The sequence below is a fragment of the Caretta caretta genome, chromosome 1, assembly GCF_965140235.1.
Source record: "Caretta caretta isolate rCarCar2 chromosome 1, rCarCar1.hap1, whole genome shotgun sequence".
NCBI classification, from domain to species: domain Eukaryota; kingdom Metazoa; phylum Chordata; order Testudines; family Cheloniidae; genus Caretta; species Caretta caretta.
Window position 1 is genome coordinate 308091458 of NC_134206.1, and position 14741 is coordinate 308106198.

General features: G+C 41.9%; 1 protein-coding gene across 1 annotated transcript in view; it reads right to left on the reverse strand.

Moving 5' to 3' along the window:
- The window catches only part of CTTNBP2 (cortactin binding protein 2), a 193250-nt gene that overhangs the window by 115253 nt on the left and 63256 nt on the right, over positions 1-14741 (reverse strand). Inside the window, 1 exon segment of the mRNA XM_048836159.2 lies at positions 9847-10071. Coding sequence (XP_048692116.2) covers positions 9847-10071 — 225 coding nt within the window.

Genomic DNA, 14741 nt, shown 5'->3' on the forward strand with positions numbered 1-14741 from the left:
GTGGTAATAGGTCCTATATAAAAACAAAGCCCCCAGTACTGGGACATCTTATCACCCTAGATGTTAACAACTGTGGTAGATGTTTTACATACAGTAAAATTTTATTGGTTTTTATTGGATCATCATGAGGATGGTCAAGTTAAAACAAAGACATTATGACTAACCAAGCTCCTACATTACAAGTTTCATTTTGATTTCCCATATCAAAAGAGGTCCTCAGACTGCAGTGGCTAAAACTAAAGCTCTAGATTTACTAGTGACAGGAGCCCTATGATGATTTAACAGCAACACCCACCATCACACAACCCATCCTGCCCACCTCCATTGGCCCAAACTAGTTTGCTCTTCATTAACAAGAGAGTATTCAGTAGCAGTATAAAAAGGATAATAGGAAATCCAAAGGCACTGCTAAGTGAAGAGTAGCAGCAGCATTTGTCAATGATAGTACACCAGCAAAGATTAATTTACCGTGATTTATCAGATTGCAATTAGGACTGTCCCTGAGACTTCAGTTACAGTCAACCACAGGCAGAAAATCATGCTCCTTGTCCAGCAAAAGTCATTCCATTTGCCATTTTACCACTTAGGAATTAGCACCTTCATGCGCAAACCTCTCCAGCAACAGCTGTACTAATGTTGCTAGAGTGACTGAAAAAAGTCATGGAAAAGGTACATATGACAGAGTCTGACACTGTAGATTATTTTACAATAAGAAAATGTCTCAGTCCTCTGCAGACTACCCATATTACGTTAACCCAACTGAAGACAATAGATTACACTGAGCATTACTGCATGCTGGGAGGGAGGTTGGTTTTGTACGTTAACTGAAATAAAACTAACTTATTTTCAAGTTGTTACAGACACAGATAATAATCTAATATAGCTCAAGTTGCTAGTAACTCAGAACCCTTAAATAGGCACTTCAGAGCTCACAGATCAAATTAACATCTAGGGAAAAAGGGAAAACAGCCATCCTTTAATAATAGCTTTTATACAATGAATTCATGGATAACTAACTTGTGAATAAGCTGAAGCATGCAACATTGTCCTCATCAACATTCAAACTGTAGAATCACCAAGAACCAAGCAAGTTTTACTCAGCTAATACTGCAATACATCAGACTGTTATGCATAGGAACCAAAATGCTGAAATGAAGCATGTTTATCATAATGACTTGGCAAAGCATATGTAAATAAAGAAGAAAGTTTGGTTTCAAGTGTCATGCAACTGATCTAATTACACTGAGCTGTCAACTAGCAGCATCTATTATCTGACACATCAAGCTAAAATTAGTTCTTAGCTTGCAGCCCAGGAATGCTCTCATCCAAGTTTCAAAAATGGTTGCTTTCGTCCTGCTTCCAAATATTGCTCTTGGCTGAAAGGACTCCACTCTTCAAAAGCCAAAGACCACTTTCTTCTCTCATTCTATTGTAAAATATCTTTATATATAAGGCTTTTATCTGAAAGGTTTGTCGTCCTCTTTGCGGGAACAGCGTTAATGAGCTGGATCAGGCCTGTCAAGCCCCTTGTTAACAGAAGTAATAGATCACTCTCTAATCCTTTTCCCTCTGAAGATATATCTTTAAAATCATACTAATGCCAGCTGACCGCATATGCAGTTGGGCTCCACCTCTGCATTATGACATTGAGGGAGAACTGGGAGATACACTTAAAAATCCCCCCCAACAAACTTTTATACAGAACAATGAATCAAGTAAGTTTAAAGGGCATCCCAAAGAATAATTTCATTAACATTCCTAGCAGATGAAATTGTGGAAAAGCAACATCACTTGCCCCATAACCTCAGCCGTGCAGAACACAATGCCATCCACAGCCTCAGAAACAACTCTGACATCATAATCAAAAAGGCTGACAAAGGAGGTGCTGTGGTCATCATGAATAGGTCAGAATATGAACAAGAGGCTGCTAGGCAGCTCTCCAACACCACTTTCTACAAGTCATTACCCTCTGATCCCACTGAGGGTTACCAAAAGAAACTACACCATCTGCTCAAGAAACTCCTTGAAAAAGCACAAGAACAAATCCGCACAGACACACCCCTAGAACTCCGACCAGGGGTATTCTATCTGCTACCCAAGATCCATAAACCCGGAAATCCTGGACACCCCATCATCTCAGGCATTGGCACCCTGACAGCAGGATTGTCTGGCTATGCAGACTGCCTCCTCAGGCCCTACGCTACCAGCACTCCCAGCTATCTTCGAGACACCACTGACTTCCTGAGGAAACTACAATCCATCGGTGACTTTCCTGAAAACACCATCCTAGCCACTGTGGATGTAGAAGCCCTCTACACCAACATTCCACACAAAGACGGACTACAAGCTGTCAGGAACAGTATCGCCGATAATGTCACGGCAAACCTGGTGGCTGACCTTTGTGACTTTGTCCTCACCCATAACTATTTCACATTTGGGGACAATGTATACCTTCAAATCAGTGGCACTGCTATAGGTACCCTCATGGCCCCACAGTATTTATGGCTGACTTAGAACAACGCTTCCTCAGCTCTCGTCCCCTAATGCCCCTACTCTATTTGCACTACATTGATGACATCTTCATCATCTGGACCCATGGAAAAGAAGCCCTTGAGGAATTCCAACATGATTTCAACAATTTCCATCCCACCATCAACCTCAGCCTGGATCAATCCACACAAGAGATCCACTTCCTGGACACTAAAGTACTAATAAGCGATGGTCACATAACCACCACCCTATACCGGAAACCTACTGACCGCTATACTTACCTCCTTGCCTCCAGCTTTCATCCAGACCACACAACATGATCCATTGTCTACAGCAAAGCTCTATGATACCTCCGCATTTGCTCCAACCCCTCAGACAGAGACAAACACCTACAAGATCTCTATCAAGCGTTCTTACAACTATAATACTCACCTGCTGAAGTGAAGAAACAGATTGACAGAGCCAGACGAGTACCCAGAAGTTACCTACTACAGGACAGGCCCAACAAAGAAAATAACAGAACGCCACTAGCCATCACCTTCAGCCCCCAACTAAAACCTCTCCATCGCATCATCAAGGATCTACAACCTATCCTGAAGGATGACCCATCACTCTCACAGATCTTGGGAGACAGGCCAGTCCTTGCTTACAGACAGCCCCCCAACCTGAAGCAAATACTCACCAGCAGCCACACACCACACAACAGAACCACTAACCCAGGAACTTATCCTTGCAACAAAGCCCGTTGCCAACTGTGCCCACATATCTATTCAGGGGACACCATCATAGGGCCTAATCACATCAACCACACTATCAGAAGCTCGTTCACCTGCGCATCTATCAATGTGATATATGCCATCATGTGCCAGCAATGCCCCTCTGCCATGTACATTGGCCAAACTGGACAGTTTCCACGTAAAAGAATAAATGGACGCAAATCAGACGTCAAGAATTATAACATTCAAAAACCAGTCGGAGAACACTTCAATCTCTTTGGTCACTCGATTACAGACCTAAAAATGGCAATTCTTCAACAAAAAAACTTCAAAAACAGACGCCCAACGAGAGACTGCTGAATTGGAATTAATTTGCAAACTGGATACAATTAACTTACGCTTGAATAAAGACTGAGAGTGGATGTGTCATTACATAAAGTAAAACTATTTCCCCTTGTTTATTTCCCCTCCTACTGTTCTTGTAAAGTGCTGGAAATGGCCCACCTTGATTATCACTACAAAAGGTTCCTCCCCCACCCCGGCTTTCCTGCTGGTAATAGCTCACCTTTCCTGATCACTCTTGTTACAGTCTGTATGGTAACACCCATTGTTTCATGTTCTCTGTGTACATAAAATCTCCCCACTATATTTTCCACTGTATGTATCCGATGAACTGAGCTTGAGCTCATGAAAGCTTATGCTCTAATAAATTTGTTAGTCTCTAAGGTGCCACTAGTTCTCCTTTTCTTTTTTCATCTGCTATTTGGAATTTCAAAACCAATGAGGCAATAAATCTGGCAAAAAAAGTAGAAAAAGATTTTTATAATGGCAAAAAAGTGTATTTCTCCCACTTTCTTTGTCCTCAAAGGTATCTGAATTGTGTTAGCTAAAGCTTTTTGAAAAACAAAACTGTTCTCTGGCTTAGAGCACACAAGAAAAATTTCAGCTTGACAAATGCATGATATCTTTTAGAATGGATATGATTAGTAACCTGGATTAAACATACTGCCCCGCATGCTACCTACAATAAAGTTTTAAGACAAATATATACCTACATATAGAATTATACTATGGCTGTCAATTAATCACAGTTAACTCATGTGATTAACTAAAACAAAATTAAATTAATCACGATTAATCTCAGTTTTAATCACACTGTTAACAGAATACCAACTGAAATTTATTAAATATTTTTGGATGTTTTTCTACATTTTCAAATATATTAATTTCAATTACAACAAGAATACAAATTGTACAGTGCTCACTCTATATTATTTTTCATTACAAATATTTGCACTGTGAAAATGATGAAAGAAATAGTATTTTTCAATTCTCCTCATACAAGTACTGTAGTGCAATCTGAAGTCCTGAAAGTGCAATTTACAAATGTAGATTTTTGTTGCACTCAATTGCACTCAAAAACAAAACAATGGAAAACTTTAGAGCCTACAAGTCTACTCAGTCCTACTTCTTGTTCAGCCAATTGCTAAGACAGTCCAGTCCATGACTCCACTTCTGAAATAAAAAATAGTCTCCAATACATTCTTGTTGGATAATCTGTGCCATACTGTATTATTTTCCCCAACAGATGTCTGGGTAATTGAAGTCCCCCATCACCACCAAGTCCTATACTTTGAATGATTTTGTTAGTGGTTTAAAAAAAGGATCATCCACGTCTTCTTCCTTGTTTGGTGGTCTGTAGTAGACCCCTACCATGACATCACCCTGGCTTTTTACCCCTTTTATCCTTACCCATAGACTTTCAACAGGTCTGTCTCTTATTTCCATCTCAACCTCAATTCAAATGTATACATTTTTAATAAATAAGGAAACACCCTTTCCCCTGACTGTCCTTTCTGAGCAAGCTGTACCCTTCTATATCTGCCATCAAAGCCTGTAACACACACACACACTCCTTGCAGATGTTATTGCCACCTTGAATGCAGTTTTTTGACACAAAAGAGTAAAAAGGGAAGATGCCAGAGGCTTGAATGGAGGTCCCATCAGAGCTGCTAAGAACATTCCTGCCACGCCATTGGAAAACACCGATGTTCCATGGAGGGGCAGATGAAATTCCAAAATTGCCACCAGATTCACCCTCAACAAGCTAAGTGCAATGCCCAGCAGGCGCAAGGTGGCTGTAGGGTCTTTAAATGAATGCAGAGAGTTTTATCAGTCATCTTTTCTGGAAAAAAAAAAGCACCTGACCATTGAAGGGCAGGTTCTCAATAGTCTGCTGTATGTCGGGTGCAATGCCAGAATTTTGCAGCCCTCAGGGTTATCGCTGAGGCCATAATTCTGGCCGATCCATCAGCCACGTCCAAAGCTGAATGCAAAGATATCTTGGCCACCAGACAGCCCTCAGCTACAAAGGCTCTGAATTCCTCCCTGGGAATTATGGTCCAAATGGGAATAAAAATCCTGTATAGAAATAAAACAGTGTTTCTCTGAAGGCTTTGCCACAGGCGGCACTGAAGCCAGCGTACTCCAAAGAAACTTTACAGCCTCTAGAAGTGCATCATTAATAGGGAGGGCCACCTCCTTGGAACAGGCAGCTGGAGAATATTCAGCAACTTTTGAGTATTCTCCTACAAGAACTCCACCTGGATGCCCAAAGTAGCAGCCACGTACTGCAAAAGGTCCTGGTAGGTCCTGAAGTCATCAGGAACTGAGGCGGAAGAAGAACCGGACACCAACACACCATCAGAAGATGATGAAGAAGCAGCTAACTGTGCCAGGGGATGGGTCCTGCCCCTGACTTGTTGAACCCAGGACGGGTTACTCCAGCAGACACCATAGATTCTCATCCAATGCCTGAGTTTGTGACAGATCATTGGTCACAGCCACTGGAGTGCAACCTCCAAGATGAAAGAACCTCCCATGGATTTCAAAGAGGTCCCTGGGGATAAGGACAGGGCATTAGTGACACTGGTGACCAGAAGGCTCCAGGCCAGGTGTCTCATCCATATTACGGGAAGATGGCAATCTTGGTATCAGTGCTGTTCTGAAAACAGTACTCTATGCAGATCAGGCAACGGAGAGCAAGAGGAAAACCCCAACCTGGATCCCAAGGAACCCTGGGTCTCTGAGGACAAGGGTGGGGCCAGGGGTGCAAAGGGTGCAAACAGCCAGCCCAAGGGTGCAAACAGCCAGTCTGACTCATCAGCCACTCAAGAGGGGAGAGATATTGGTACTAACAATGGAAGTGGCATGGCTGGCACCCAATACATTATAGTTGCCTCCCGTGCTGGGAGCACTGTCAGTACTGAAGTCAGCCGCAGTGCTGGTGCAGCTTACGGGGCTGAGGTGGAAGATGGGACTGCCGCCAAAGCAACATTGATTCCAAGAAGCGCACTGGTGCCATGCCCGGTGCCGGCCTCAACTCAGCAGTCTGTGGCAGGGAAAGATCAGGCTATGATGCTAACAGACCCAAAGGTTCAGTGACATTCCCAGATGGTGCCAACAAGACAGCAGATGCCATAATCCTGGCAAAGTCCTGGACTAGAGGGGAGCCCACAACCAATAGGCAGAGTAGATCCTTTGCCACTTTGCAAACTACCAGTATGCAGACAGCTGGTGCCGACATCAAGGTCCTCAGTACCAGACTCAACAGACACATCCAGATCAGAACCATAGTCAACAATACAGGCTCCTGCACATCCTTACATGGTACTGGGGAGCAGTTTGAAGGACTGATCCATTCCACATGCCGGCAATAGCACTATGCCAGTTTGTATGTACTCTTCTTAGTGGAAGAAGAGGAGTCTCCACAAGACCTGGAGTGGTCCTGATTGGTCTTCTGAGACTTCTTCCTCAGCACACTCAAGGGGAGACACCAGCCCCAGATCGGGGTTCCATCACTCACTGAGCCCAAGGACAACATCCAATCCAACGTGGGCCTCAGTGCTGAAACAGGTCCCATGGCCTGTTCGAGGAAGTGCTGCTTCAAACAAAGGTCTCTAGACACCTGAGTCCATATTGTGAAATATTGCAAATTGAACACCGCTTTTTGGTGTGACCCTCACCCAAACAGAGCAAGCACCTCAAGTGGAGATCTCCCCCACCCCATGATGGACAGCGTTTGAACCCAGGTCAGGTCACCACCAGGGTCCTGTAATGTCCCGAGTCTTGAACCCAAGCCTAAGTCACTGCAGAAGGCTACCACATCCTGGCTCTACCCAATGGCTACTGAAATCAGGTGGGCTGAGCAGCTATAGCCCCAGCCAAGGCACAACCCATGGGAACTCTGACTGCAGGATCACCCGGCTCCACCGGTTGGTATAACTATGCTATTTAAGCTAGGAGGAGGAATAGGAAATTTGCCTGAGCAACAAGGTGGTTTCCTGTTGTGGCTGCATTGGGCCCTGCTTGTGCCTGCCTCCTGCACCCAACCCTGTTCCTGCTCTCCTTATGGATCCTGCCTTACTCCCACCTTCACTCCTGTTCCCATAGTGCTCCTGCTCCGTGCTTGATCCTTGCCTCTCTCAGTCCTTATGCATCGCTGCTAATCCTCAGTGACCAGTGCTGGCTCCAATCCCAGCCTCTGACTTCTGACCCTGACTCTGGCTTGACTCTTGGCTCTGGCATCTGACTTCAGCTCTAACTCCTGGTTCTCTCTCTTCCTTGACCCCTGGCTCTACTAACTGGCAGTTGACTCTGGTGCTCACCCTTGGCTTAGCTCCCCAACCTAGACCTGAATCCTGCTCCACCCACTAGACCTGAATCCTGCTCTAACTACTAGGCCAGACTGCCTTCATACTGGTCCATAACTGGTCCTAACTAAAACTAACACTAAGAAGGGTACTAACTATACAACTGTATACAAAGAGAACTCTCAGCCAGTGAGAAAGGACTGTGAGGTGAAAACCACACAGAGCTCTGACTCCAGCCTCAGGCAGTGAGAAGGAACGGGGGTAGGGGGCGGTGCCACCTCATATAGCCAGGGGAGGGGCTATGGCCACAAGATGCGAGCGCTGCCCCTTCAGGAACTGATAGGCAAAGTTCTCTGACTCTGATGCGCTGGTCACACACACACCTATATGAAATACATTGCTGCATCTACTTGAAGAACTGCATGTGGTATTCAGGGTATAAGTGTACCATGGATTTATATAGTGGCATAGTCTATAGAAGAACATATAGTCTAAATACACTAGAACAGGTTTGCTTGCTTAGTTATACCTAACGCAGACACAGTTTATTCTGTCAAAAAAGAGTGCTTTTTCCAATATAGCTTATACCAGTCCCCAAAGTAAAATAAACAATATAGGGAAAAGTACCTTTATGCTGGTATAAATGTGTCTACACCAGGGTTTTTGCCAGCATAAAAAAATGGCCAAAAAAACCCCTAACCCAATACACACCTTACCCAACTTTACTATAACCAGCACAAATTTCTAGTGAAGACCTGGCCTAATTTATTCAAAGGAATTCACAGAGAAGAGTACTGCAGTTCCAGACCCTTTCACTACATAACTTTTTGAGATAAAAACATCTCTTTTATGCTATTATTATTCATTAAAATGTGGTACTACATTTCTCATTTCTAGCAATCGTTTTCCTAACGAGAAACTAATGGAAAGCCAAATGTAAATTATGCTGGAGAATAGAATTTGAAGGAAAAAAACGGTGATATTAATGGAAGATGATCTAGAAAACTTTGTGGACAAGCTTGGAATCTAATGCACCAGTAACCTCAGAAAAGGAAACTGTTAAGAGCTATGATATAGCTTAGATATGCCCTTGATTTTTAGGGTAGCATACAGAATTTATTAAGAATGGTTTATCAGATGTTTCTTCATACACAAAGCAGAGACACTGGAGCAGAAAATTCTGTCAGAGGGTATGCCTACACTGCAATAAGACCCACAGCTGGCCCAGGTCAGTTGGCTCAGGTTGTAGGGCTAAAAATCTGCAGTGTATACCGGCTGGAGCCTGGATTCTGAGGCCCTGTGGGAGAAGGGTCCCAGGGAATAGGCTCCAGCCCGAGCCCAAACACTTACACTGCAGTCTTATAGCCCCACAGCCCGAGCCCCATAACTCCAAGTAAGCTGATCTGAGTTAGCCACAGGTCTTTTATAACAGTGGATATGTACCCAGCGTTGCATATCAACAACATAATTTCAAAATGGAAAAGAATTCTTTTTGAGTATGACAGCAATCCTTTTTTGTTATGTTGGTTCCAAAAGAATTTTCTCTGTATTCCTAATGTTTTAAAGAATCAGAAATACGCTTTGTTTTTAAAATAGAAATTTATTTACTAATGTATTAAAAACAGAGCTGCTTGGTTTATAGTTATTCTGTCCTCATTTCACACATCAATAAATGATATCTGTACTTTATGCTGTTTAGTTAAAGCAGAAATTATGTAAAAGCAGCTATTTTAGGCTGAAACAGGGTTGGATTTAAAAAAAAACAACAAAACAACAGATCTGTTCAAATGTTGTACTTTCTTTTAACCCAGCACAGCTAGTACTGCAGAGATAAATAGTTCATGGGTTTGTAAGAGTTAAATCTTATTTCATTCATATGCAATCCTTAATTCACGGAACAGCAATCTGCACATAAAATACCATCAGCAATTAGTGTTTGTACAATACTAAAGTGGATAATAATCTTAAAAAGTTAGTAGCTATGATACCTTCTTTTGTCTGTTTTCAGCAGCAGCCAATTGAGCTGACATTCTCTCTTGCATTTTTCTGCAGTGAGACATGACAGCTTCTAAAATGGAGAGGGGGTTGGTACAGATGGACTTCTTTTCTTTACCACCAGCACCTGCCTCATAGTCTCTCTGCAGAGCCAGAAATGGGTCACTAAGATTGAACCTCCCATACCGTTCCTGGATAAAAACCTCCTTCCGCCGTGCCTAAAATATAAACAGATGAACAAAAACAGTAATTAATGGATTTTTCAGAGTACATCCATACACACAACAGCTGTAAACCTAAAGGAGAAGGACAATAAATACTTACAGTTGTAAAAAATATTCTGTATGAGCACATTTATTCATAATTTATATCTAAATAGAAGTGGTCAGATATATTACACACAGAGATTTGATTTTATTTTATCAAAGTAGTGTAACATGTAAGCAAACAAAGTCTTCTCCTTTTGACTACAGAAATTTAAATTCTCTGGAATCGTTTCAGGAATACCATAGAAGGAAGAACCTATAAAGTTGCTGATTTGCAGAGAAGAAAAGAAGGGAAAAGGAAAAAAAAAACCCTTTATTTCTTTACTGTAGAATGATTTTTAAAACTTCAGTTTACAAAAAAGAATGACACTCAGGGTATGTCTACATAGCAAAGAAAAACCTGCAGCTGGCCCACACCACTCCACTCTGGCTCGTGGGGCTCGGGCTGTGGTCTGTTTCACTGCTGTGTAGACTTCCAGGTTCGGGTTGGAGGGTCCCAGAGCTCTAGCTCAGTCATAGCTGAATACAATGTTGTAACAGCAGCACATGGATCTCAAACAAAACCAGAAATTTGGGTGGACTGCCTAAAAGCCAATATCCACCTCTGGTGACCTTTATCAGCAACCTTTCCCATTGAATTTGTGAAGTGAGGTTTCACAGGATTGGACATGTGGATGTGCGAAAGATGGCATGTCCAATCCTGTGAAACCTGCATGATAACAGGCAAAGGTGGGAGCCCATCCCCATCTGGAGAAGAGATGTTGAAAGATTTTGTAGCACCACCTTATTCTGAAAAAGCTGGTATGTACAGAAATAGGCACAAAGGGTATGTCTATGCTGTGATGTGGGCAGTGTAGACATGCTTTATCACTGGGCGAGTTCTCCCGACGATAAAAAACCCCACCCCGAACGAGTGGGGGTAGCTTTATCGCCAGGAGCCCGGCTCCCAGTGATAAAGTGCTGTCCATACTGGCGCTTTTCAGTGCTAAAACTTTTGTCACTCAGGGGTGTTTTTTCACACCCCTGAACGACTGAAGTTTTAGTGCTGCAAGTGGCAGTGTAGACACAGCCTAAGTTTATAAGCACAATACCACTATGAGCCACTCACTGCTAGCAGGGAAGTGAACTTAAATGAAAGAAAACCTGACATTTGTCTGATTATGTGGCTCAGGAAAAGCTTTCACTATTTTACTCAAGATCCAAAGAAGATCTCAGACACAAGGGAATGTATGGCTGGAGGTTGAAAAGCATCAGGCCTCCTAAGTATCTGAAGAGAGGTTGTAAAGATACTAGTCTGCTTGAGTGTAGTCCCTGAACGTGCAAAATATTTGTCAAATAGACCTAGGAGAAGTTAGGGTAGACTTTGAGTTAGACAGCGATAACAAAGGAAGTAGTACATATGTGAGGACAAAGGGAGCTCAGTTACAAACCTTTTCTGTTTGATACTGTGTTCCCTCCAGTGGGGATCTCTGATAAGTCAGGAAAATCAGACCATCTGCTCAGACACACCAGGCCTGCAAAGCCTTATTCTTCAGAAGCCACATTTGTCAGGAAGAGGATTCCTTGGTTGGAATGGAGAAAGATGCCCTGGTTTTCAGTGATTATCCAAGAGCAGGTTTTTAGACTGATGAAAAAATAAGAACTCTTGGCCAATTAATAAGATCCCATTACAATGTGAGTCCTATTTGAATGCTTGTATTTTTAATCTCTTGAGGTTTGCCTTTGCTACCATAAGTACTGGTAGAAAGACGTATCTGAGCCTCTACACAGAGGACAGGGAAGTTATGCCTTGCAAATATGATCTCCTGTGGGATGCCAGAAGAAGACTGGAAACAGGGCAAGATTTGGTCTGCATGATAACGTTTTCCCTCTGCTTAGGCACATAGCAAGTAAGAATGTCAAGAACCATTTGGCCCGATTACTTGTTTGAAGTAGGATCACCCTTCAGGACACCATAGGTCTGTAAGTTGTTCAGTACTGTTGGTTTCTAGTATGAAGAGGCGTAGCACCTGTCTGAAAAAAACCAAATCCTCTGAGTAAGAATACCCCTCATCCTCATAAAGGAGTGTTTTTGGACCACTGCAGAAACATACTCAGCATCAGATCTGCTGTTACTAAGCAGAAGCCATCACTCCGTAGGCTAGCTGCTTCACTCATTAAAGCATCAATTTCAACTGTTCCACTAATGTATCTGGGGTTCAATAAAAAGATAATTGTCACAGAGGCTGCCGAGGACATCAGAATCAAGGTTAAGCGCTTCATATACAAATGCAAATGGCTCTTCAGGCAAGAGATGACCTAAATGCAACAGCATTTTGTCAATGTTGAGATTGCTAAGGATTACTAAATACTTAAAACATCAAAACTGATCTACTGCTCAGTTTCCCCATTGGTGCTCTGCACTCGCAGTCCAGATACAATGGCTGAACTAGGATGCACCTGCGAGCAGCCAGAGCTTAATACAGGGCCTCCCATCTGTGCTTTATGCACACACCCAGGATATGTCAGTGACCAGAGCTCAACATAGGAACTCCATTGGTGCTCCCAGCAAGGCGTTTTGGATACATCAGCAGATGGCTGGAACTGGATGAAAGGACTCCAGCAGCCCTTTCTGCCAGCAGCATGTCAGTATGTCACTCAGCAAATTTGATGCAGAGGCTCCCACTGTATCTATGAGATGGCACTCTATGCCAGAAGCTCCATGCTTGTTGCATGCTTGTTCCATACTCCTGGAATCTGGCCAGTATGCCATAAAGACCTGGAAATATATAAGTAATTCAAAGCAAGAAGTTTCAAATGAAGACAACATCAATCACAATGAAACTCCAAGGTAAAATGCTAACACTGATACAACAGTGTCAAAAAGCACTGAGGGAAGAGTGCCAAAATGCCAAGGCCAATTCAACAAAGGACTGGAGACTGGAATCCTGAAGTGCATGGAGAGTTCCACCTTTCCCAGGCTAGGAAACTAAGACCAAGGAGTGGCCTGCACAGATAGCATTCGTACAGAAATATTTTTAAATGCATTTTTCAGAGTTTTTTTTTAAAATACACACTACTTTGTAGGTTTCTAGAGATCATCTGCCAGATTCAGTGGAAAAAGCAGATCAACTTCCAAGAAATTATCTGTTTCCCTGCATTTAGAAAAAGTTAAATGTGTGTTAGGGAGACAGTACATTAAATACAATTTGTCATTTTATAGACTGTAATGAGAGAGACTCCACTGTTCCATTTTTCAGGCCAATATTTAAAAGCTAATAACTGCCCTGTTTCTTATTACCAAATGAAAGATGACTTAAATCAGTACACTTTACCTTAACAATTACCCCCAAAAATTACTAATTAGCTCTTTTGCTCCAGAAGTGTTTTCTTTTTCATTACAAGGATAGCTTTTGCTGGCTTCTAAACAAGTGCAGCTTTGTTACTTACAGACACCTGGTGTTTCTAAATCCTGAAACCTTTATCACTTCTGGAGCATGCTATCTCTTACACACTAAACAATGTACTGTACAGACAGCACAAATAGCACAATACATTGAAAGGTCACTATTTATAACTATACATGATTTATATTTAGCTTTACACAGTTGAAATTTTTAGCAGTTTAAGAAGCAATTAGCATTTGACTGGTATGATAAAACATTTTCATGTTAAAATATAGCATGTCTACGGACAGACCAGTCATACATAGAATGTATACTTCTCCCACTGAAAGTATCAGACTTGTACACAGACTCTCCACTGAACCAACATCCATGTATTATAATTTATCTAATAAATTCTTGAGTTGCCAAGAACTGCCTTCAAAATAAGGCTCCAAATTCTAAGTAAGTGCTAGTTGGAAGTTTTGCACTGCAGGTAACTATGGAATTTTACTAAATGCTGACTAGTCACGGTATATTTGTTTGAGATTATCAGCTTCCAACAATTACACTGTCAACACAGACTCACTATGGAAGAGAAACTGACAGCATAACCTCAGCACAAAACATTCCTCAGATCTATAACCGTAATTTAGCCAAAATGCTGAATTTCTGGGCTACCTGAATAAACTAATATGTTCAGTGTTTACAATACTGCTCCATTCACAACCTTTAGAAAGGCATGAGAAGCTAGTGAGTAGGAGTACAAAGAGCATCCGTAGATGAATTATATATTGGCTGTGCTTCTCATGCCCACGGAAGCACAAATCATAAAACCTTTGCTATCTCTAGTTCTCTCTCTATACTGTGAGCCTCAAGTCATCAAATCTAATGTTGCCAATGTCAAGAAGTCGATTTTTATGCTATTCATCTTTTGCAGAATGTACAGTCCTAACTTCACTTGAATACTCACTTCCTTACAGCATTATTTGCATTATTTTATGGTCGCACTAGTACAAAATTATCAATTTCTTATACAATTAATTTTAAAATGTTTGTACATAGCAAATTTTAATTTGTGATTATTGCTGTACAATTAAACTACTGTTAAATTCATTATATAATTTAAAACCTGAAGTTATAAAATTCATCCTTTACTATGGGAAGTATGGTTATGACTAGGGCCCTAAAAAAAATTGCAGATTATGTTTTAAAAATGTGCAGCAGTGTGAGCGGTAAAATATCAGTTTCCACAGGATA